Source organism: Grampus griseus (assembly GCF_964374135.1).
Source record: "Grampus griseus genome assembly, chromosome: 1".
NCBI lineage: Eukaryota > Metazoa > Chordata > Mammalia > Artiodactyla > Delphinidae > Grampus > Grampus griseus.
This window is the reverse complement of record NC_139017.1, coordinates 66,023,382-66,048,708: the sequence shown is the minus strand read 5'-3', so window position 1 is coordinate 66,048,708 and position 25,327 is coordinate 66,023,382. Positions and strand designations below refer to the sequence as shown.

General features: G+C 37.6%; 1 protein-coding gene across 7 annotated transcripts in view; it reads left to right on the top strand.

The window, feature by feature from the left end:
• UAP1 (UDP-N-acetylglucosamine pyrophosphorylase 1) overlaps positions 1-25,327 on the top strand; it is a 37,684-nt gene that overhangs the window by 1,186 nt on the left and 11,171 nt on the right. For 4 of the 7 annotated variants that reach the window (XM_082671856.1, XM_082671859.1, XM_082671857.1 and 1 more), the window contains exons 2-6: positions 6,670-7,006; positions 14,753-14,957; positions 17,054-17,229; positions 18,629-18,801; positions 23,776-23,969. In XM_082671856.1, the coding sequence (XP_082527982.1) occupies positions 6,727-7,006; positions 14,753-14,957; positions 17,054-17,229; positions 18,629-18,801; positions 23,776-23,969 (1,028 nt within the window). In that variant the 5' untranslated portion in view covers positions 6,670-6,726. Of the gene's footprint in view, positions 1-6,669; positions 7,007-14,752; positions 14,958-17,053; positions 17,230-18,628; positions 18,802-23,775; positions 23,970-25,327 lie in introns of those variants that run through there. The other 3 variants (XM_082671858.1, XM_082671860.1, XM_082671861.1) reach the window with 3 other exon arrangements.

The window sequence follows — 25,327 nt, the reverse complement described above, 5'->3', positions numbered from 1 at the left end:
AATATAGCTGCAGAGATAGAGGTAGGAAGGAGACCAGAAGAGGAGGGGGAAATACTAAATATCTTTTAAACTGGAATTTAAATTCTGATAAAGTTATGTTTGATAATGGTGGGCTACTGCCAAATATGTCACGTAGCAAGTTCTGTCATAATTTCTAGATCTTCAACTTTTTCAGACTTTGGTTGTCAAAGTAAAAATCCTTGTCTAATTCTCTTATTCACTACTGCTTACCCATTACACACACGCACACACCTCTTATCAGAATTAATGGAGAAAATAATACGATTTTTGTGGCATGGAGGTGGTTATATCTGGTTCATCCTGTAAAGTTCCTCTCCTACTTGTCCTGTACATTTTCTTCCTTTCTCCATTCTGTTGGCTTATGAACTCAGTTTTGCAAAGTGAGTCAGGTATAAGAAAATCAACTGTGTCTGTATTTTTGAATAAAGTACAAATCACCTGTTTCTCTTTCTCTTGCCACCCCTCTCTTACACATATACGCACATGCACATGCACATGGAGATAACAGAGTCTTTCTCTTGAGAGTCAGTATAGCATGATGGTTAAGAGCATGAATTTAGGAGTCAGGCTGTTAGGGTTTGAATCCTAGCTCCGTCACTTTACTGGTTTTGGACCTTGAGCAAGTTATCTCTGTGGCTCAATTTCTTCCTCTGTAAAGTAATCCCAATAACAGTACCTTAGAGTTGTTTTGAGGATTAGCAGCTATCTATAAAGCAATAAGAATCGTGCTGCCATATATATGGTAGTGTTTGTTGTTATTGCCCCTTCAAGGGACCCACAGATGTAGGTTCTCTTAACCTGAGTTTGTAAATGGTGTTTGATGTTTAATAGTCCTCATGAGATAGAGAGTATTATTAATCCCACTTTACAGGTGGGGAAACGGAGGCATAGGGAAATTAAGTAATTCAGCTGAACTCCAGAATTTTGCTCTCAACTACCTTGTATATTGCCTTTTACTATTCTTACATGAGAAGATTCTTGCTTTTTCTTTGATACCTACTTTTCCTCTGTCCTTTATATCTAAGCTAAGCAATTATAATGCAGTGATGATTCTTCCCAGTGTGTCTCAAATTTATCCCTTTCACTCTTATTTCCTCTACAACAAATCTGGTTGCTCTTTGGTTTTTCACACCTGCAATTGTCTTTTAACTTGTTTTCCTGCTTCTAGTTGTCCCTCCTTACAGTCTGTTTTGTGCCATGCTCTTTTCTCTCATCTCTCTAAAGCATGGTGGAACGGCCCTGTTTAGTAATCTGTGTTGGCTTCCTGTTACCTACTCTGTTTGGTCTAAATTCCTTTGCTTAGTTTTCAAGGCTCTTCATGGGTTAGCCCTAACCTACATCATTTCCCATCATTCTACATAAAACTTGAACTTTCTTACTGCTCTCCATCCTACACATGTTTACTTACCATGGCCACCAGGCTCTGCTTGTTTCCTAATCTTGTCTATATAATCTGTTCAACCGTTGAGGCACAGCTAGATCATATTTCCTTTGTGAACTCTTTCTGGACAATGCCTGTCTTCTCTTGCATTTATCTGTATTAGCTGAGTAGATTAAATATTTCCTCTTTCTCCTATTTTTTATTACTATTAACATTTGGCTGGATTATCATGGAATGCTCTTAAAAAGCATTACCATATCACTTGATTGTTATGTGTGTATTGCTTGTCCTTTAGGGCTCAATTCTTTTTTTTTTAAATTTAAATTATTTTTTATACAGCAGGTTCTTATTATCTGTTTTATACGTATTAGTGTATACATGTCAATCCCAATCTCCCAGTTCATCCCACTGCCACCCACCACATTCCCCCCTTGGTGTCCATACGTTTGCTCTCTACATCTGTGTCACTATTTCTGCCATGCAAACTGGTTCATCTGTACCATTTTTTTGGATTCCACATATACACGTTAATATACGATATTTGTTTTTCTCTTTCTGACTTACTTCACTCTGTATGACAGTCTCTAGATCCATCCACGTCTCTAGAAATGACTCAGTTTCGTTCCTTTTTATGGCTGAGTAATACTCCATTGTATATATGTACTAAATCTTCTTTATCCATTTGTCTGTCGATGGGCATTTAGGTTGCTTCCATGACCTGGCTGTTGTAAATAGTGCTGCAATGAACATTGGGGTGCATGTGTCTTTTTGAATTATTGTTTTCTCTGGGTATATGCCCAGTAGTGGGATTGCTGGGTCATATGGTAATTCTATTTTTAGTTTTTTAAGGAACCTCCATAGTGGCTGTATCAATTTACATTCCCACTAACAGTGTATGAGGGTTCCCTTTTCTCCACACCCTCTCCAGCATTTGTTGTTTGTAGATTTTCTGATGATGCCCATTCTAACTGGTGTGAGGTGATACCTCATTGTAGTTTTGATTTACATTTCTCTAATAATTAGTGATGTTGAGCACCTTTTAATGTGCTTCTTGGCCATCTGTATGTCTTCTTTGGAGAAAAGTCTGTTTAGGTCTCCTGCCCATTTTTTGGTTGAGTTTTTTTTTTTAATATTGAGCTGCTTGAGCTATTTACATATTTTGGAGATTAATCCTCTGTCTGTTGATTCGTTTGCAAATATTTTCTCCCATTCTGAGGGTTGTCTTTTCGTCTTGTTTATAGTTTCATTTGCTTTGCAAAAGCTTTTAAGTTTCATTAGGTCCCATTTGTTTATTTTTCTTTTTATTTCCATTACTCTAGGAGGTGGATCAAAAAAGATCTTGCTGTGATTTATGTCAAAGAGTGTTCTTCCTATGTTTTCCTCTAAGAGTTTTATAGTGTCCAGTCTTACATTTAGGTCTCTAATCCATTTTGAGTTTATTTTTGTGTATGGTGTTAGGGAGTGTTCTGATTTCATTCTTTTACATGTAGCTGTCCATTTTTCCCAGCACCACTTATTGAAGAGACTGTCTTTTCTCCGTTGTATATCCTTGCCTCCTTTATCATAGATTAGTTGACCATAAGTGCATGGGTTTATCTCTGGGCTTTTTATCCTGTTTCATTGATCTATATTTCTGTTTTTGTGCCAGTACCATATTGTCTTGATTACTGTAGCTTTGTAGTATAGTCTTAAGTCAGGGAGCCTGATTCCTCCAACTCCATTTTTTTTCCTTCAAGACTGCTTTGGCTATTCGGGATCTTGTGTCTCCATACAAATTTTAAGATTTTTTTGTTCTAGTTCTGTAAAAAAAGCCACTGGTAATTTGATAGGGATTGCACTGAATCTACAGATTGCTTTGGGTAGTATGGTCATTATCATGATATTGATTCTTCCAGTCCAAGAACATGGTATATCTCTCCATCCGTTTGTGTCATCTTTGATTTCTTTCATCAGTGTATTATAGTTTTCTGAGTACAGGTCTTTTACCTCCTTAGGTAGGTTTATTCCTAGGTATTTTATTCTTTTCGTTGCAATGGTGAAATTAAGGATTGTTTCCTTAATTTCTCTTTCTGATCTTTTGTTGTTAGTGTATAGGAATGCAAGAGATTTCTGTGCATTAATTTTGTATCCTGCAACTTTACCAAATTCATTGATTAGCTCTAGTAATTTTCTGGTGGCATCTTTAGGATTCTCTACCTATAGTATCATGTCATCTGCAAACAGTGACAGTTTTACTTCTTCATTTACAATTTGTATTCCTTTTACTTCTTTTTCTTCTCTGATTGCTGCGACTAGGACTTCCAAAAGTATGTTGAATAATAGTGGCAAGAGTAGACATCCTTGTCTTGTTCCTGATCTTAGAGGAAACGCTTTCAGTTTTTCACCATTGAGAATGATATTTGCTGTGTGTTTGTTGTATATGGCCTTTATGATGTTGAGGTAGTTTCCCACTATGCCCACTTTCTGAAGAGTTTTTATCATAAATGGGTGTAGAATTTTGTCAAAAGCTTTTTCTGCATCTATTGAGATGATCATATGGTTTTTATTCTTCAATTTGTTGTTTTCAATAATGTTTCTTTGTCTTTAACTTTTGTCAGTTTGATTACTGTGTGTCTTAGTGTGTTTCTCCTTGGGTTTATCCTGCCTGGGACTCTTTGTGCTCTGGACCTGCATGGCTATTTCCTTTCCCGTGTTAAGGAAGTTTTCTACTATATTCTCTTCAAATATTTTCTCAGATCCTTTCTCTCTCTCTTCTCCTTCTGGGACCCTATAATGCAAATGTTGTTGTGTTTAATGTTGTCCCAGAGGTCTCTTAGGCTGTCTTCATTTCTTTTCATTCTTTTTTCTTTATTCTGTTCCGCAGCAGTGAATTCCACCATTCTGTCTTCCATGTCACTTATCCGTTCTTCTGCCTCAGTTATTCTGCTGTTGATTCCTTCTAGTGTATTTTTCATTTCAGTTATTGTAGTGTTCATCTCTGTTTATTTGTTCTTTAATTCTATTAGGAGTTTGTTAAACATTTCTTGCGTCTTCTCGATCTTTGCCTCCATTCTTTTTCTGAGGTCCTGTATCATCTTCACTATCATTATTCTGGATTCTTTTTCTGGAAGTTTGCTATCTGTACTTCATTTAGTTGTTCCTTCATCTGGTACAATGTCCTCTGCCTTTTCACTTTGCCTGTCTCTCTGTGAATGTGATTTTCCTTCCACAGGCTGCAGAATTGTAGTCATTCTTGCTTCTGCTGTCTGCCCTGTGGTGGATGAGGCTATCTAAGAGGCTTGTGCAAGCTTCCTGATGGGAGGGACTGGTGGTGGGTAGAGCTGGGTGTTGCTCTGGTAGGCAGAGCTCAGTACAACTTTAATCTGCTTGTCTGCTGATGGGTGGGGCTGGGTTCCCTCCCTGTTGGTTGTTTGGCCTGAGAAGACCCAGCACTGGAGCCTACCAGTGGAGCTCTTTGGTGGGGCTCATGGCCGACTCTTGGAGGGCTCACGCCAAGGAGCACTTCCCAGAACTTCTGCCACCAGTGTCCTTGTCCCCGTGGTGAGTCACAGCCACCTACCCCCCCACCTCTGCAGTAGACCCTCCAACACTAGCAGGTAGGTCCAGTTCAGTCTCCCGTAGGCTCACCGCTCACTCCCCTGGGTCCCGATGTGCACACTACTTCATGTGTGCCCTCCAAGAGTGGAGTCTCCACTTCCTCCAATCCTGTCAAAGTCCCGCAATCAAATCCCACCAGCCTTCAAAGTCTGATTCTCTAGGAATTCCTCCTCCTCTTGCCCACCCGCAGTTTGGGAAGCCTGATGTGGGGCTCAGAACTTTCACTTCATTGGGTGGACCTCTGTGGTATAAGTGTTCTCCAGTTTGTGCGTCACCCACCCAGCGACTATGGGATTTGATTTTATTGTGATTGCGCCCCTCCTACCATCTCATTGTGGTTTCTCCCCGTCCTTAGATGTGAGGCATCTTTTTTGGTGAGTTCCAGTGTCCTCCTGTCGATCATTGTTCAGCAGTTGTGATTCTGGTGCTCTCGCAAGAGGGAGTGAGGGCACATTCCTTCTTTTCCACCATCTTGGACCAATCTCCTAGGGCTCAATTCATAGTAAAGACAGTGGATATATTTTATTGCTTCTTTGTGGAAGTTGCTCTTTAAATAAAATGGTTTTTTGTTTGTTTGTTTGTTTTTTGCGGTATGCGGGCCTCTCACTGCTGTGGCCTCTCCCGCCGCAGAGCACAGGCTCCGGATGTGCAGGCCCAGCGGCTATGGCTCACGGGCCCAGCCACTCCGCGGCATGCGGGATCCTCCTGGACCGGGGCACGAACCCGTGTGCCTTGCATCGGCAGGCGGACTCTCAACCACTGTGCCACCAGGGAAGCCCTAAAATGTATTTTTTATAATTATAGGGTTCCTGTCTTCTTGATATTGTTGTATTCTGAATTCTGTGTTTCTGTCCTTAGAGATAAAAGAAGGGTTGAAATATTAAACAGTCAAGTGTTCTTTCAGTAGTAGCTTAGTGGTCAGAGGAGTAGTATAGAGGCAACTAGAGCCCTGGGATCAGACTGTCTGCATTCACACCCTAGCTCCACCAGTCAGCCGGGTTGCTTTGCCTCTCTGTGCCTCATTCTCCTCAACTGTAAAGCGATGATAATAATAGTATTTATGTCATAGAGTTGTTGAAAATTACATGAGACCGTGTAGGTAAAGTACTTGGTGCAGTGCCTGGTATATAAGAATAATTAGCATTGTCTTACAAGTTTGATCTCTTATGAGTATGATCATGATGGAAAGGCAGAATTTCCTTAACATCAAGGGTTGAAAAATTTTTTTTTATTTTATTAAAAAATTTTTTTGGCCATGCTGTGGGGCTTGCAGGATCTTACTTCCCCGACCAGGGATTGAACCCGGGCCCTGGCAGTGAAAGCGCTGAGTCCTAACCACTGGACCACAGGGAACTCCCAAAATTTTTTTTTTTTTTTTTTGTGGTACGCGGGCCTCTCACTGTTGTGGCCTTTCCCGTTGCGGAGCACAGACTCCGGACGCGCAGGCTCAGCGGCCATGGCTCACGGGCCCAGCCGCTCCGTGGCATGTGGGATCTTCCCGGACTGGGGCACGAACCCATGTCCCCTGCATCGGCAGGCGGACTCTCAACCACTGCGCCACCAGGGAAGCCCCCTTTTTTTTTTTTTTTTAATGTACTTATTTTTAGCAGGAAAAATCTCAGGTTTTAAGGTTGGACTTTGACCTGCTATTCATTTCTTTTCTCTTTCAGGTTTACAGGTGCAGAAATTACACCCCAGTTATCACAAAACTTGGCTACCAGAGCATTATGAATGTTAATGACCTCAAACTCAGGTTGTCCAAAGCTGGGCAAGAACATCTATTGCAGTTCTGGAATGAGCTGGAAGAAGCCCAACAGGTAGAACTTTTCACAGAGCTCCAGGCCATGAACTTTGAGGAGCTGAACTTCTTTTTCCAAAAGGCCATTGAAGGATTTAACCATTCTTCCCAGCCAGAGAAAGTGGACTCACGGATGGAAGCTGTCCCTCGAGAGGTGTTGGGCAGTGCTACCAGGGATCACGATCAGCTGCAGGCCTGGGAAAGTGAAGGTACTGAGCCTGGGAAGATTTGCTCTAAGGCTTATTATGAGATGTACTAAAACCATTAAAGTAACAGTATTTTCACTTCCTTAAGACCTTAAGCCAGGTGACTGATCTGAGAGTGACAGATTGTGTGGCCAAGAGGCCGCAGTGGCTCCTGTTGCCCGTCTCTCCATTCTCTTTTCATTTCTGGTGCCTGCTTCAAGGCTCTTCTCATTCAAGTCATAATTTGCCTCTAAGTCTCTTTCCTTTCTCAGTGTCCGTACTTCTATTAGATTTCCCTTCCTGAAGCACAAGCTGAATGATTCAGTTTATGCTAGCTTACTCCAAAACCCTTCCCTAACACGGCCCTATCCAATCTTGTCTCTTATGTTTCTCTCCACTGCTACTGCCCCACACCTTTCAGCTGGACCCTGTAATTCACCTTTCTCTGAACATTCTAGTATGCCTTTCCTGCCTTTGCTCATGCTCGTCCTTAGCTGGGTCTGGCCTTTACCCCTTCTCCATGTAGCTGGATCACCTTGTGACGCCACCTGTCTCCTGGAGCTGTGCAGTGAGGTGGCTGTGCCACTTGGGAAACTTACACTCATTCTCCAAGGTTCACCACATATACTCTTTCATCTGTCACCTTTCTGTCAGTGTCCCAGGTTGAAATTATTTGTCCATGCTCGTCTTTCATTTTTTCTTATAATAAGCGTTGTTTATGTCTATCTTCATCATTACATTGTAAACTTTTAAAGAGCAACCCGTGTCCTAGGTGTCTATGTATGTCACATAGCATATTTAGAGCAGTGTTTTGCAGTTATATGTTGGTCGATAAATGTTTGTTGAATTTCCCCAATGCTTTTTCCTCTAAAGCATATCATAAAATCTGTCCCCATAACTAGTACTAATGAGTGCTTTTGACAGTGGCAAAATAGCTAAAATTTAGCTTTTTTTGGTAGGGTTAAGAACTGTGGTTTTTATAATCTACTACTCCTCCATAAGTAAAAGTGACTAAATATTGCAGACCCTTGAGTGTTTGTACATGCTGTTGTCAAATCTGGACCTCATTTCCTCAGTTGTCGAATGAACAGATTGGACTAATACTTTTTCCTTTTTAAAAAAACATTACTCTATCGCAAAAATAATATCAAAGTAACAGAACTACGGTAGAGAAATTGCCCATAACCTCATCAAATCTATGTTTTTATTTGTCCACATTGCCACCTAGTACTTGATTATATACATATTTACTTTTATAGATATGGTTTATAGTCTAAATTTGCACCACACTATGGGTATTTTTATTGTCTTTCGCTTTTTGGCACTCCCTGCAACCCCCCAAAAAAGAAACATAACTGCCATTACGAACCTTCTTCTCTGCCATTATCTTCATGTCTTTCTCTGGGCTTACAGATCTACTGTTTTTCAAACTGTTCCAAAGACCTCTAGGGTTTCAACTGCTGGTGAAACTGTGGAGAGGGGGGAACAGATACTAAACAGGTAGGTCTCCAGCCCCTTCATCTCCCCACTCCAGGAGCAGTTCTACTTTGACCTGTTTTTATGTATTTGATACATAAACAAATAAACCTCTTTACATGAAGTTTTACTTAAAAGGGGTTGAAGATTGAAAACATTGAAAATAATTGGATGATCTTCAAGGAGGCCCTTTCATATTTAAAATGCTTGGTAGTGGCTAACCTCTCTTCTTACTTAGAACAGGGCTCTGCCACTAAGATGTGAGAGAGTGGCTTCCAGATGGATCCTTCTGAATGGAGGACAGTAGTGACCCCCACTAACTTTGGATTCATTAATCTTTCCCTCCCTCCCTGGGTTTCACCAAAAGCCACACAGGACCTCTTCTTACCCTCTGGTATTCCAGCTGCCTATATTTCTCCTTGTGATTTTATGGAGATAAAGTCTTAGAATTAACTCTTATGGAAAGCCAAGCATTGGCCTTGTGTAATGGGGACCATGAGCAACAGTCAAGACTATAGTTTGAGTCTATAGTTTGAGTCTCTTCTTTATGGCCTTTTTGTTGGAATCTGTGGAACTAAAAGTCCACATTTATGACTTCTCATTTAGATTAAAATCCAGAACTGTTACAAGCAAGTCTAGTATAAGAAGGTGCAAAGCAAGCTTCCTTTTGGCTTGCTGTCAAGGGAAGAATATTTATTTGTGGCTTAAGAAGTAGGGGTGGAGAGGGAGACTTTTTAACTGGCGTTAACAACATTTTCATTAGGTAGAAACTGCCATATGTGTGCAAATTCATAACAAAAGGAAGTTTCTGCAGTAAGTTATCAAAGGAAAGAGATTGCCATTGCAAAGATTCCAATGCTTTATTTCAGATAGTAGGAAATTCCTGATAATTGTATCAAAGACAACCTCCCCCACCAGCCCCCACTGCGCCTGCCCCCATCCCACTGCCCCAGGATAGGGGAAATAAAAGCATTGTACAATAATTTCAAAGTGTCTGGTGGCTATTGACCTTAGACATTTTAACACCTAGGGTGGAAAATTATTGGTGAAGGATAAATACGTAAGCTACCACTGTGCTTTTTATTGAAGAGAGATCTTGTTTTGATTTAATTCTTGAAGTGTTCTGGCCAGTTGTAGAAAATGGAATGTAGAGTGGTAACTGAAAAACCTCTATCTTACAAAACTGAGGTCTTGGAAGAAGTAGTTCAGAAGCTTCAATGAGAATATCATTTTAGAAAAGATATTCACACTGGGAAAATATATTTGCTTAAAAAAAAATCCCGTTCTTCATTAAAAGAAATGCATGCTTAAACTGAACACAAAACAATCTTGTAATTCTGTGTTATAATAAGAAATTAATATTCAGTGTTAGCCGTTTTTTTTTTTACCTGTGAGACATTTAAAAAATTAATCTATATAGCATTGTAGAAAAGTAAATGGATTGTTTAGAAAAAATGTATTCATGACATTATCTTCCTCTACATTTCCTGAAATCTAGTGCAGTGATATTTCTAACAGATTTGTTTTATTTTAAAAGTAACACATACCTATTTTGGAGAAGTTGGAAAATACTAAGAATTACAAAGGAAAAAAGATAAATCTCTGCTGTCCCACAATCTAGAGATAAATACTCGCTAGTAGTATTTTATAGTATTTTCTTATATACACACACATACATTAGGATTATAGTTTATGTATAGTCTTGTAGCCTGCTCCAGAAATCGTTATTATGAAAAATTTCAAGCATATTTGGAAGCAGATATTTGGAGACAAAAAACAGTATAATGAACTTCTATATATGCATTACCTTAATTAAATAATTATGAAAATTTTGTTAATTTTGCTTTATCCCTCTTTCATTTTTCTCTGCTGTAGTATTTTAAGGCAACTTGCAAACATTATGTTTACCCTCATAAAATTCAGTATACATCTCTTAAGTATAAGGACATTTTCTTCCTAATTACGATGCCATTATTATACCTAATGAAATTCACAATAATCCCCCAGTATCTAAAACCAGTTCAAATAGAGATTTCCCTTATTAGTCTACTTTTTGTGCTTAATATTTTGGGGAAGTAGTTAATCCATAAAATAATTGTTTCACCTGTAAAATGTGATTAAAAATTAAAGACTTAAAATATCTCCTCTCTTGTGTATAGTCTTTCTTCATTTCCACCAGTTGAATAGCCTGTTTACCCCACCCCTTGTCCAGGAGTGCTGAAAGTTTAGATAGAAAGCTCTGGGAATGCTCTACATCAGAAGCACCTGTGCCAACCTCCTTGTTTCAGGCACGTGCCCAAATCAAAGAGTATGTATGAGAGGAGCTAGTCCAAGCAGGAAGTTATCCAGGAAGCAGCTGACCTGTGAGAGGCCACTGTAAACTCTTCCCTCTGTTTGTTGTAAATGTTATCAGGAAAAGTGCTCGGACTCTGTTGGGCTAACATGCATGACTCCCCAAGGAGAGAGGTATACCCCTGCCCTGGAAATGGCTCATTCTGGCTTGATTTTTTTTTTTATTTTTAAACTTCTGATTTAGTGTGTGTTAGGTCCTGATTTCTGTGGGAAGGTAATTAACTCTAGTGACCTGTAATGAAAAGATGATATAGTAATGTACTTTTCAGTTTTTTTTCCATATATTTGCAGAAGTTTTGGGATAGAAGTTCATAATTTCCTAATTGTCACATGGGTTAAATACGTTTATAATCAGTTAACATTTTTCAAATAGGTGCAGTGCTGCCTGTATAAAATTTATGTTATGACCCATACAGTTTGAAATCATGTATATTGCCATGTAACTAAAAGGCTTACTGAATTTTATTGGCCTGCTTAATTTCAAGAAGTATTTTATCTGTCATTATAAGACAGGTACTAATTTATGTGTTACACACTTTTGATAAACATTGCAGTTTTATTGTAGTAACACAGATGAAATGGATGAATACTTCAGCCCCATACTCTTTGGTATTGTTAACAACAGCTGTAGCTACATTTATTTAGTTCTTGAATTGAAGCTGGCTTTGATACTCTAGGGACTGCTTTCTTTCCTCTTGTTTTTCTCTGTCTGTTCATAAGTGAGATGCATACAGCAGGAAGAAGTTAATGCAGAAACACCTTTTTATCACAAATATTTATGGATTGTATTATAATTGGTTATAATAGTTGTGGCTAGATGGAGATGAGATGTAAATGTAGATCTGCCTGGAAATGTACCCCTGGCAAGCATGGTCTCAATGCTACTTTTAAGACATAGTGATTAGATGGGTTATCAGGTCCACAGATGGAAAGAAGAATTGGAGAAAGTATGGCTGTCGGGGACTTAGGAAACAAACACATACCATTTATTTCAATGAAGAAAGAGACCACTATCAGCTGTTGGTTAGCACAGCTTTAGAATGGAAACATTTGGAAATTCGGAATGAAGCAGTAGTTTAGGGAACTGATCCAAGGAAGAGAAAAGGTTATACAGTGATATTTTGATAACCAGTAAGAATCTGTGGAAAGCGCTGGTTGGTGTTGCTTGGCCATCTGGCAAGCAGGAGCTCAGATGTGGAGCTGACTCTGGGAGTATGGCTCTTACCTTTTACAGGTAAGGGAGCTGAGAGAAGAAACTTACTTTTGGATCCCGAAGGTAAAAAAGTAAGAAGGCAGGAAGGATGATTAGAGCCATATTAACAGTACAACTTAAAACACATGTGCTCTATAAAGAAAATAAATAGTACCAAAAAAACAAAGACCTTTGTGTCCAGAATATTTATCTGGGACTTTTTGGGAACATGTTTAGAAATATTTTTGATTCCAGCACCTTTGGTGGTATGTGAGGGTCCAGACAGACTGAAGTTATTTATCTGCCATTCTAAAATGGTGCAAAACCTGACCTGAACAGACATGAGACTATTAATAAACTTTTTTTTATCCCACTTAATGTGATTATAAGGTACTGTCTCAGATCTGCTGGGGTAAAATACAACATATTGTCTGTGTACTATATTCCTTTTCTAAATTTTGAAGAGTTCTGCATTCTGAAATAAAATTCTGAAATAAATCTGGTTTAGGTAAGGAATTGTGGACCTGTATTTTAAAATAATGCTTTTTGGGTCAGTGACAGCAGAGTTAAATTTATTTCCTAGAAACCATAGTTTCTTTCATAACTCAAGGAATAACCAAATGTAAAATGGTTTTCAAAACTGCTTTATATGGTTCCCTGTTCCCTTCAGATTACTTCATCTCAAGCCAGTCTTCGTTACATGGTGGTTGTGGGGAGTGTTTAAGCACAACACGGAGCTGGAATGCTGTTCGAAATTCAGTGTTTGGCAAGGTTTGGAGAATGTGGGCTCTTCCCGGCTCAGCAGCTTTTCCATGTAGGGTGATGGGTAAGATAGATAAGAAAAGGCAGCACAACCTCTCATGAATTCAGTGGAAAAGAGTAGGAAGGGCAAGAAGGAAATAGGAAGGACAGTTTACACCCCTAAAAATTATGGTGCTATGTAATTTATCTGTTAAATGTTTGGGTGTGATAAGAGACTGCTGTAGGCAGTGCAGTGCTGGTGAATAGGCCCTGGGGTCAAGTTCTAATCCTGATTCACACTTTTTAGTTGTGTGACCTTGGGCAAGATCATTAACTCATCTGAGCCTATTATCTCTAAAATAGGGAAAATTATACCTGCCTTTTAGATTTTTAGTTACTATTTTGGAGTCTAACATTACCCCTGGTATTTTATTTTCAAACTCTGATAAGGTACAATGAAATGCCATGGAGAAAAGGACAAGGACAATCTAGTTATAGGCAAGGAAGAAAGAGAGAAAATTAATTCTCAGATAGATTAGCTCGCAGCTTTACATCAAAGGTGAGAATTATGGAAATATCTAATGTGCTTTTACAGTTTTTGATTGAAAAAATTGCTAGAAAGTTCTTGCATAACATCCTTGGCTGTACTTAGTTACTGGCAAAGACAGATTGTAGAATCAGGACAGTTCTGATTTTATAATGGATTTATTAAGAATATTTCTTTAAGTTCACAATGTACTAGTATATTAGCTTTAGGAAAGCCCAATATATCAAAAACACATAAAGCCTAAAGCTGGTAAATTAGACAAACCTGCATTCCCTAAAGATGTAAAAAATAATAGTAATTGATACTGGCCACCACTGCCCCCTCTGGCTTGGCCTACAATTGTGGATAGTGACCTGCCTTGTTCATAGAATTTCTGAGAATTTTAATGAAAGTATGAAATTCAGAAAATAGAACAAAAGCCATCAGCCATTGCTTTATCACATCTGAGCTTTTACAGCTTTTCTAGCTTCCCAGAGATCCAGTTTCTATGTTGCCTCTTCCCACAAGCTACTCTACCTTCTGGTGCTGAAGCTGTCTACCTTAGAGTTATGAGGTAGCTCTTAGAAATGGTACATGGCAAGATTTTATTTTATTTTATTTTTTAATCCAAACTGAGAGCCTTTGTCTCTTAATAACATTTATAGTTTCACTTACAGTTTCAAAAAAACTCTGTGTCACATCCTTCTGAGCTGCAATAGATGGCCCATTTAAAAAAAAAGAAGGCATTTTAATAAATTTTACTGAAGTATAATTACATACAATAAAATGCACTAGTTTTATGAGTTTTTAGCAAATTTACACACCCATGTAACTACCACCCCAGTCAGATATACAACATTTCCATCATTCCACAAAGTCTCCTGATGCCCTTTTGCAGGCAAATCCCCTGAGCTCATTCACTTGAGTTGGGTTTCAAACCCAGCTGTCCTGACTTCAGAGCCCAGCTTCTCAACCACTGGACTACACTGCTTTCCCAACTCAGGGTTTCTTTTCTTTACATTTACTGGATGGTAGCTTGTCTAGTATACTTACATGCTCATTGATTGATTAATTGTTATTGATTGATTGATCAGCTGGAGGTAATTTAATAGCATCATCGTTCATCCTGAAGCCTAGGGATCTGCTTTTATCCTATCTTTTTCTTAACTTGCCACATCTGATAAGTTGTCAAGTGCTTGTACAACATTTATAACATCTCTTGGTCTTTGCCTTCCAACCTTATCAGAATAAAAATTATTAGTTCATTAAAGTATATTATTCATTGTTTAGTGTTTGGTTGGGTTATATAAATTTAATTTTTTAATAATAAAAATGTTTTTATCAACAAGATAGTCATCCATGATTACTTGTGAATTCCTTGTCTTTACGCCTTATGCAGATAGGGTGACTCTTTGCAGCTACCTTTGTATATGTAATCCTAAAGTGTTGAATTATAGAGTGATACACGTATTTTCTTTTTTAGGACTTTTCCAGATTTCTCAGAACAAAGTAGCAGTTCTTCTTCTAGCTGGTGGGCAGGGGACAAGACTTGGTGTTGCATATCCCAAGGGGATGTATGATGTTGGTTTGCCATCCCATAAGACACTTTTTCAGATTCAAGCAGAGCGTATCCTGAAGCTTCAACAGTTAGCTGAAAAATATCATGGCAACAAATGCATCATTCCGTGGTAAGATATTCCTCATTATGGGACAGTGTCTGAACATGTATTGGTTTATAATATTCAAAATGCCTATGTACTTTATTCGTAGGCAGATGTATTTCCTGTTACTACAGATTTTCTTGGGAGCTATAATTTACTATATATGTTAAAATATGTGTTACAGCTAGATAGATAATCACTGTAGCCTTAACGAGCAATATATACTCACCTCCAACTTTTAATCCCTACCTGAGTACCTTTGGGTACTCAGAGGGTTCTCTCGGTCTAGAAACTTCATGTTGATTGGTAGTTTGTCTATGTATAGAATTTCTGATTGAAAATCAGTTTCCTTTTGAAATTTGAAAGCATTGCTCTATTGTTTCAGCATTGCTTTGGAGGGCTCCATTGCCATTCTGATCCCCAATCTTTTTTTTTTCCCCTTTTGCTCTGAAAGAATTTGGGGTCTCTTTTTATCTTCAGTAACTGAAATTTCATGACGACGTGGTATGGATCTATTTTCAGTCACTGCTGTGGGCACTCGGTGGGTTCTCTCACTCTAGAAACTCATATCCTTAAGTATTGGGTTATTTAGTCCTCCTGAAACCTCACCCTTCTCCCATACACACCAGCTGAAAGCCCCATTGATTTCTCTGCTGTGGGCCAAACTGGGATTCTCAGTCTCTGATAGTATGCCAGGTCCTCAGGGCCTATCTCGGCCAGTGTTCATCTTCTAAACACCAAGAGATTACAGGAAATTCTGCTCTTTTTTAAAAGGTTTTGATTTAGCTCTTGAATCTGTTTCTCAGAGCAGCTTTGGAAGTTAGCATGTTTTGAGGGGGAAACCAGCTGTGCGTTTGAAATCCCTCAAGTCCCTAATCTTCTTATTTTAGCCCCAAATCTTCTTATTTTAGCCCCAGGTGACCAACAGAAACTCTGCTGGTTTCTCTGTCCTTCTGCCTGGTCCAAGCTCAGATTCTCTACAACTAGCCTTTACCCCAGATCAGCAAATACCCCCAGGAAAAGGCAGCTGCATATCTTTAGCTCTCCTTTGAAAGATTCTCACTCTCTTGAATTTTAGTTCTAATCCATGTTGCTTTTGTAGCTCTCTGATGCCTTTAAAAATAGGCTTTTTGTAATTTCCTCAGCTTTTCTAGCTATTAAGGATGGTATTGGCCAGCTGTGAACTATTTTCTTCATTTTGATTCCCTTGGGGATTTTTGAAGGACGTCTGTGTTCTAAGTGGCCAAAATTCTACTTACAGCCCTGGCCTCCCACTATCATGTTGGATTTTCTTCTTTTTCTTTCTCCTCACAGCTCAGAATTTATTTTTCTTATGTGGAACAGTTTAGTCACTTCTTTTGTCATCTAAATCATGATGCCCAAAATTTTTGTGCCCAGGGTTCATAATACTCATAATACCCAGGATAATTTGTTAATCAGACAGATATTGACTGTGCTGGGAAATTATATAATGTTCTTCATTTAACAGATATTAATTGAGTACCTACTTCTAGGTGCTGGGAACCGAGACAGAACCAAAACAGACAAAAATCCCTACTTATATATGGTTTACATTTTAGTAAGGGGAAAAGCTATTGTAGTCACTAATTATGGTTTTAGATAGAATTTTTTTCTCTTTTGCTACAGTGGCATGGGTTGGATTTTTGTGACAACAGAGAGTATAATTACACTTTTATGATTTTAAATAAAGGGTGAGCAGAGCCCAGATTCCATTTCAATTTTTTTGTAAAAAGAACCATAAGAGATAATTAGAATGTATTACATTTATCCTTTTCTCCCTATTACTAAAATAGGAGATTTCAACCTAGAATACACCTTTCAGAGTTCTAAAATGTTTACTTGAGCCAGTTGTAGGCTTTCTGTTGCAGGAGATATGTTTTAATATTGTTACAGATTTATTTTATACATAAGGATTGATGAAGTTACTGGAAGAAATTCCCCTTGGGTAGCAGCTAATGCTGCCTTATCCAGGAAGAGGATGAAGGAAGTGAAAACAAACAGTGCTCTCAAAAATTTTCTTTAGCTTAGGAAATAGACAAGACTTGACTTTGCCCTGATTCACATAGTGCTATGGCTTAGAAGATTTACTTTTCTCTTGCAAGGTATATAATGACCAGTGGCAGAACAATGGAATCTACAAAGGAATTCTTCACAAAGCACAAGTACTTTGGTTTAAAAAAAGAGAATGTAATCTTTTTTCAGCAGGGAATGCTGCCTGCTATGAGTTTTGATGGGAAAATTATTTTGGAAGAGAAGAACAAGGTTTCTATGGCTCCAGGTTTGTAACCATTCTTATTTAATGGTGACTAGAAGTGGTAGTAACACAACTCATTAAATTGTTTTTTTGAAGTACGGTTGATTTACGATATGTAGCTTTTTATGTTTTGATATATATTTTTTTAATACGGTGATTTGTATGTTAAAAATTAATATTTTAATTATTTTTAAATTTGGCAATGATTAAAAAAAATGGAAATGCCCATGGGTGAAATGGATATGCTTTTATACTTCTGTGGATGTCTGCTCTTGAGAGCAATTTGAGCAGCATTCAGAGTATTTATTCTCTTTCCCCAGTATTTTATATACAGTATTGTTCATGGCTACATTGTTCATTGTAGTGAAAAATTGGAAACCATCTGCTGCTTAAAAAATAAGAGGCTAGATTATAGTTTACCTGTAGCATTAATTCTTAAACAGTATTGAAATAATTGTGTGGAGATATTAATTGACAAAGCGAAATAGTTTCAGTAGGTTAAGTAAGAGAATGGGAAATACAGAGCTACATGCACAGTTGTAGTTTGCTAATGGCATCCCTAGGATTGGGCAGTGTGTTGCCTGTGTAGCCACATATAGTGACCATAAGTATGATCCCACTATAATATAAAGTAAATGTGTCAACAGATTCTCATCTCTGTGAAGCTCTTCTTGAAGGAAAGGCTGAAAGGAAATAAAAACAGTATTTACAGTGGTGCGTTGCAGGTGGAGGCTTTTATTTCATCTCAACTCTTTTCTCCCCCCCACTCAATTCTTTTTAATTAATGGAAGAGTTTACTATTTTTAGCTTTGTTTTGTGAAGTTGTCTAATTTTTTGTCATTTAAGCTGTAGCTGAGGTTGTTGATGGAAGAAGTACATGAAAGCAGCACTAAAAATAGATGGGGAAAGAAGAGGCTTTTGCATATATTTAGTTTAAATCACCATAGACCTTCATATTAATCTGGTTTCTTAACAAATCATTGGGTATCAATACTCATGTATTTTTATTTTTGAGATGGATGAAATTGTCAGTGTTGGGGCTATAAATACAGAGCTAACTTGAATCATACAAATAAAACTTGAAATGTTATAAAAAAAATTGCCTGTTAAAGAATTTTATGTTTCACAATATATTATAGGCCAAATTGTTAAAAGGGCTGAGTTAAAAAGAAAAGTATGTTCTTTGGAGTTGCCTAGCCCCACATTAATAATGTAATTATACTTACGCTAAATTACCTTCAAAATCACGTAGTATAACTTTTTGACACCTGAATCCTTCCTTATGGACATTCAGTTTTCTTGGCCCTGTAATGTAAAACTGGTTTTCAGAGCTCTTCATCCCAGTTGAGAAACATTAAACAATCTTTGGGTTACCGTCACACTGAGTTTTGGTGTGCTACTAACAGGCTGTTGTGTTTCCCAGATGGGAATGGTGGTCTTTATCGGGCTCTTGCAGCCCAGAACATTGTGGAGGATATGGAGCAAAGAGGCATTTGGAGCATTCATGTCTATTGTGTTGACAACATATTAGTAAAAGTGGCAGACCCACGGTTCATTGGATTTTGCATTCAGAAAGGAGCAGACTGTGGAGCAAAGGTAATGCCTTTCTCAACTATAATGAGGCTTTAAGTGGTCTTTCTCTTGTCAGTATATACATTCCAGGAGTCAAACTAGATTTATCAGGGTGATTTGGATATTTTAGAACCATTCATCTTCTAAAGTAACTAAACTGTCCCGCACCCACTTTTTTTCTTAAATTGGCAACATTTGATTCTAGACGTAATGATGTATGCTTAGTCCATCACAAGTAAGAGTTTAAAATATACGAGGATGATTTGTAAGTACCTGGGAAAGTGAATGGTCACCACTAGGCCTGGGATGGGCTTATTAATATCAAGTTGTTGGATTCATTAATATCAAGTTGTATTTGATCAGATTAACCCAGTTTCTTCCTATGACAAAGTTACTGGAGTAGTAGGTAAAGGAAATATGGTAGAAATAGCAGATGTAGACTTCAGTAAGGCATTTGACAGGGTAACTCATGACAGTCTTGTGAATAAGATGGAAATATGCAGATAGGGGATAAGGACAATTAATGAGATTAAATAACTGCATGAATGACCACAAACATACTGATATTGAGACAGAGGGAGGTTTGTAATGCCATATAATACAGCTGTCCTTGGCATAGTTCTTTTTAGCATTTTTTTTTTGGTTGCATAGATGATAATATAAGAGACTTGCCTTTATGACATGAAAGACCTTAATAACACTTTGGAAGATTTGAAAATATTAATGTAAATATTACTTTCCTGGAAATCTGTAAAGGTATCATTTCTCACAGAATTAAAGTATAACACAATCCTGATCAAAGTCCTAGTGAGACTATTTTGGGGACATGTGACAAAATGATTGTAAAGTTTAGAATAAATAAATAAAGTTTAGATTGTAAAGATGACCAGGAAAATGTTGAAAAAAATGATGATAAGGAAGGAAGAGGGTTGAAGACAATCTATCAGATATTAAAATGGGTTGTAAATAAAATAACTAGGAGTGTAGTACTGAAACCAGAATAGAATGCCAGGTTAATGGAACAGATCAGTCAGAAACAAACTCACGTAAAGATGGCATTTCAACTCATTGGGGGGAAATGAATGGGATAACTGGATAAAAATAAAGTAAGATGTCACCCTCAGAGCTCATACCAAAATCAATTTCAAAGGCATTACCAAGTAAAAAAACCATAAAGATGATAGAAGAAAGTTTAGAATAATTTTATTTATTTTTATTTTTTTATTTGAGTTTAGTTGATTTACAGTGTTGTGTTAGAATAATTTTATAATCAACATGAAGGGAAGACCTATTTCCCAGAAGCAAAAACCGTATAGGCTTCTGACAAAAACAAATTAAACTACATATAAATTTTAAATATATGAATTTAAAAAGAAGAGCTGCCATAAGAGACATATCATATCCTTGGTTGGAAATTTTCTATTATAAAGATGTAATTTCTCTCCAAATTAATCTACAAATCTAATGCAAAGTCACAGAAGCTGAAGTCTTAAATTTACTAGTACAAGTTTTGAGAGAATAAGCTGGTAGACCTAAGAAGATGACTCCTGACTCTGAAAGTAAAGGGTTGGTTTAGTTCATTGATTGAAGACCTCTATCCATTTCAGTACTCTATGAGTATCTGTGCTGTATTGTAAATAGCTACTAAACTGTAATAGAAATAGTGCATTGGATTTTAATTACGTAGCTACTAAGCTTTAAAAAACAAAACAAAACTGTATTTCTGACTTTGTTCCACTTGGTGTCACTCTTCTTTCTAAAATGGAAACTTAAAATTTTACTGCTCTGAGCTTCAGAATCAATTTAAATTCTAAATGATTAGAGAACGTTGAACCTGGGAGGGACCTCAGAGATCATCTATCTGGTCAACCCCTTTGATCTCAGAAATGGACACTCTGAGTTCCAGTACTAAATAAGTTCCATGCTCAAGGTCCTTCATCACATTAGCGGAGGCAGGATTAGAACTGTTTCCCAACTCCTAGTTTTAGTATTATATCACATTTATAAAGCCAAATTCTTTAGATTAATTATATTTTTGCTGGCAGCTCAAAAAACGTTGAATTGGTGTGCCAACTTTTATGAGTATATTAATCACACAGGGATGTAAATATAACCATTCTCTCTTCTCCATTTCCCCTGGGTCCTCTAGGACAAATCCTGTCTCAGTCTTCCTGCTTAGTTCTGTGTCTGGCATATAATGTAATAGTCACTCAATGAATGCATAAATACATATTCAGATGGAACCGAAATATTACAAGACTGGTATATGTTAAAAACTTTTAGAAATAGTAGAAACCATTTATGTAATCTGTCCTCCCACGCTTTTAATTAAAAAAAATCAAGATGTTAAAGTATATTTTTAAAAACACCTAAATTAGGGAGTGATTCATAGTGTGTAGTAGAATTCTATGCAGGGAATTCTTTTTTAATTCTTTAATAGGCTCCTGTCTTGGTGAATTAAGTATTTTTCATGGAGTGAGAGTCTTGAGAAAAGACTTAGTGGAGTGGTTTACAAAAGTTCATAGCTGAGAGAGTAGGAATGATTGTTAATTAAAGATAATTTTAGGGCTTCCCTGGTGGCACAGAGGTTAAGAATCCACCTGCTGGTGCAGGGGACATGGGTTTGATCCCTGGTCTGGGAAGATCCCACATGCCGCGGAGCAACTAAGCCTGTGTGCCACAACTACTGAGCCTGCGCTCTAGAGCCTGCAAGCCACAAATACTGAAGCCCGCGTGCCACAACTACTGAAGCTTGCATGCCTAGGGCCTGTGCTCTGCAGCAAGAGAAGCCACCGCAATGAGAAGCCCACATACCGCAACAAAGAGTAGCCCCCGCTCACCACAACTAGAGAAAGCCCACGTGCAGCAATGAAGACCCAGTGTAGCCAAAAATAAATAAATAAATACATAAATTAAATTTAAAAAAGAAAGAAAAAATTCCTTTAAAAAATGTTTAAAAAAGAAAAGATAATTTTGTAAGGCAGTTGCAGTAACTTTGAGGTTGAAGTGTTACTTTGAACTCAGCTTTTCAGGATTTAACTTGTAGGAAATCAAGAGACCTCTTAATTTTATGCTGTAAATCTTTTCTGTAGAATATAAACTGACTTCCAACTTCATGTACTTTACAAATGCTTTCTTTTGTAATCTGGACTTTTATAGTATTTGGAGGTTCATAGTTGTTATAAAAGTAAACCTTTTACTGGCAGATTAACACTTGGGAAGTAAAGTGTAAATATGCTTATTTTTATTTTCCATGGCTGGTTAGGAGTAGGGTTGTATAGAAGTGATTGGAAAACAAACCTTGTGTGTGTGTGTGTGTGTGTGTGTGTGTGTGTGTGTGTGTGTGTTTTAATGGGAATGGGAGGAATCTATTCCAGATTCCCTGTCTACTGAGATACCTACTGTAGAGAATGTGAAGTGATAGACTAGAATTGCAAATAGGTCCATGATTGGTTTAAATAATTTTGCTGTATGTTTCCCTCCAGTTTAATCCACTTCTGTGGTAGAAGATTTCTTTTCATTGAATACTGTACTCCTTTCAGGGCAGCAAACAGTGAAACTACACAGCAGGCCTACGTATCCAGTAGCCCAGCCTCACTGAGCTACACTCAGTGCCTATATCTCTAATTGCTGTGTAAACTAAGTGCTCAATAGTGGCTTTAGTTGTCTGGAAGGGACTGCTACTGGCCGTATTTATTTTAAGAGATCAGTTGCTGAAGAAAATCTTTAATTTTATTGATATAATTTCATGTATGGTTTGGATAGACTTTTCAAAGTGGGGACAGATTTTTCAAAATACTCTGGAATATGCTGAATTGTTAATCGAACAGGGCAAAAATAATATCTTCATATATTTTAATTGTTTGATTCTTCTGCTGGATATTCATCTCATCTGAGGCTTGAGTTTTCTATTAGTGCATTGCATACAGTTGTTTCATAATTTTATTCTAAACACTTAATTTAGGTCAGTGATATATGCTTAGGGTAGTGGGGTATCAGAATCACCTGTGAGGTTTTTTAAAATTGCATACTCTTATGTTTTCCCTCTGATTTTGACCAAATACTTTTCTCTCAGCTCCCTGATCAGCCTAGAGTCTTTGCTAGATTATCAAATCACTGGTTTTCAGACTTTTTAAAAAAGCATAGAACCTCTTACTTCAAACAAAACCTAGCCTGCAAAACATAAATATGAGTGGGCTTTTCTGATTGAAGTTGGAGTGGAACCCTGTGACCTGCCTGCTCTAACCCTCCTACCTCCTAGCCAAGTTCCTGAAACATAAGGAATTTGCTGTTATATTATATATATATTATATTATATATATAATATATAATATATATTATATATATTATATATATAATATATATAATATATATTATATATAATATATAATATATATTATATATTATATTATATATAATATATACATTATATATTATATATATAATGTATATATTATATATAATATAATATATAATATATATTATATATAATATATATAATATATATAATATATATAATATTATAATATATATATTATATATATATTCATGAATGAAAATGAAAGAAATACCATTTTCAAATGAAATATTGATTTGTGCAAAATGAGAGGCAAAATGCCTTACTTCTCTTGTTTTGTGAATCTCAGATTTTGTTTCATTTATTCTCAAAGTAGTTGAGTGTGGTTAAGGATAAATTCAGTAATAAAAACATATTCGGGGGGACATAGACTCCTCATTTAGTTATTCCCAGTCCAGTGTGATTTCTTCTGGGCCCTATGTGTATGATGGAATTTCTACTGTATAGTTTAGTTAGATGATAAATAGGAGGGAGATAATTTACCTCTTCTCAGATAGATGATTATCTAAAGATTCCTCTTGACTTAATACCTTAAAGATAAAGTAAGTAAAATTGTAAATGTGGTCTTGGAAAATGACAGATCTCCAATGCAGCGCCTGATTAAATTTCTTTCTCTACTGTTGTCTTCCTTTGGTGGGCAGGTGGTAGAGAAAACGAACCCTACAGAACCAGTTGGAGTGGTTTGCCAAGTGGATGGAGTATACCAGGTGGTGGAATATAGTGAGATTTCTCTGTCTACGGCTCAAAAACGAAGCTCAGATGGACGACTGCTGTTCAATGCGGGGAACATTGCCAACCATTTCTTCACTGTACCGTTTCTGAGAGATGTTGTCAAGTATGGGCAAGATGGGGGCTTTTAAAAATTTTTATTTATTGTTAATCTGAAGCTAAGTCACTTGAGAAGTAGGAAGAAACTTCAAGTCCATATCGTACATGATTCATCTTCCTTTCTGATGAGCATCTTTATCAAATGGAAGTTTACCTGACATTGTAGTTGTTTTCAGTACGATATATCATCGAGTGCAAATTTGTAGTAGTCCATTCTCCTCAGTGCATTAACTGGAGTCCAAAGCAGTTCTCCCTCTTCTTCTCTTACTTCCCTCCCTCCAACTGTGCTAGGTTCTGGAGAAGCAAAGAATAAGAAAGGGAATACCCTCTCTCTACCACAGCTGGAAACCTTAAAAAATACAGATGTCTACCCTACATCTACTGAACCAGAATTTCTGGAGGTCGATGCAGACATCTGTTTTTTTTTTGTTTGTTTGTTTGTTTTTGCGGTTCGCGGGCCTCTCACTGTTGTGGCCTCTCCCATTGCGGAGCACAGGCTCCGGATGCGCAGGCTCAGCAGCCATGTCTCATGGGCCCAGCCGCTCCGCGGCATGTGGGATCCTCCCGGACCGGGACACAAACCCGCGTCCCCTGCATTGGCAGGCAGACTCTCAACCACTGCGCCACCAGGGAAGCCCACACCAGATTTTTAAATGAAGGACAATCTCAATATCTGATTCTTCACTTGATTGCTTTTTAGACGTTTAAGATGACTACTTCTTAAAAAGTTACTCAGCTTTATTCTTTTTTTTTTTTTTAACATCTTTACTGGAGTATAATTGCTTTATACTGTTGTGTTAGTTTCTGCTGTATAACAAAGTGAATCAGCTATGTGCATATGTATATCCCCATTTCCCCTCCCTCTTGTGTCTCCCTCCACCCTCCTTATCCCACCCCTCTAGGTGGTCACAAAGCACTGAGCTGATCTGCCTGTGCTATGCAGCTGCTTCCCACTAGCTGTCTATTTTACATTTGGTAGTGTATATATGTCCATGCCACTCTCTCATTCGTCCCAGCTTACCCTTCACCCTCCCCGTGTCCTCAAGTCCATTCCGTATGTCTCTGTCTTTATTCCTGTCCTGCCCTTCGGTTCATCAGAACCTTTTTTTTAGAATCCATATATATGTGTTAGCATATGATATTTGTTTTTCTCTTTCTGACTCAATTCGCTCTGTATGACAGACTCTAGCTCCATCCACCTCACTACAAATAATTCAATTTCGTTTCTTCTTATGGCTGAGTAACATTCCATTGTATATATGTGCCACATCTTCTTTATCCATTCATCTGTCGAAGGACACTTAGGTTGCTTCCATATCCTGGCTATTGTAAATAGTGCTGCAATGAACATTGTGGTACAAGACT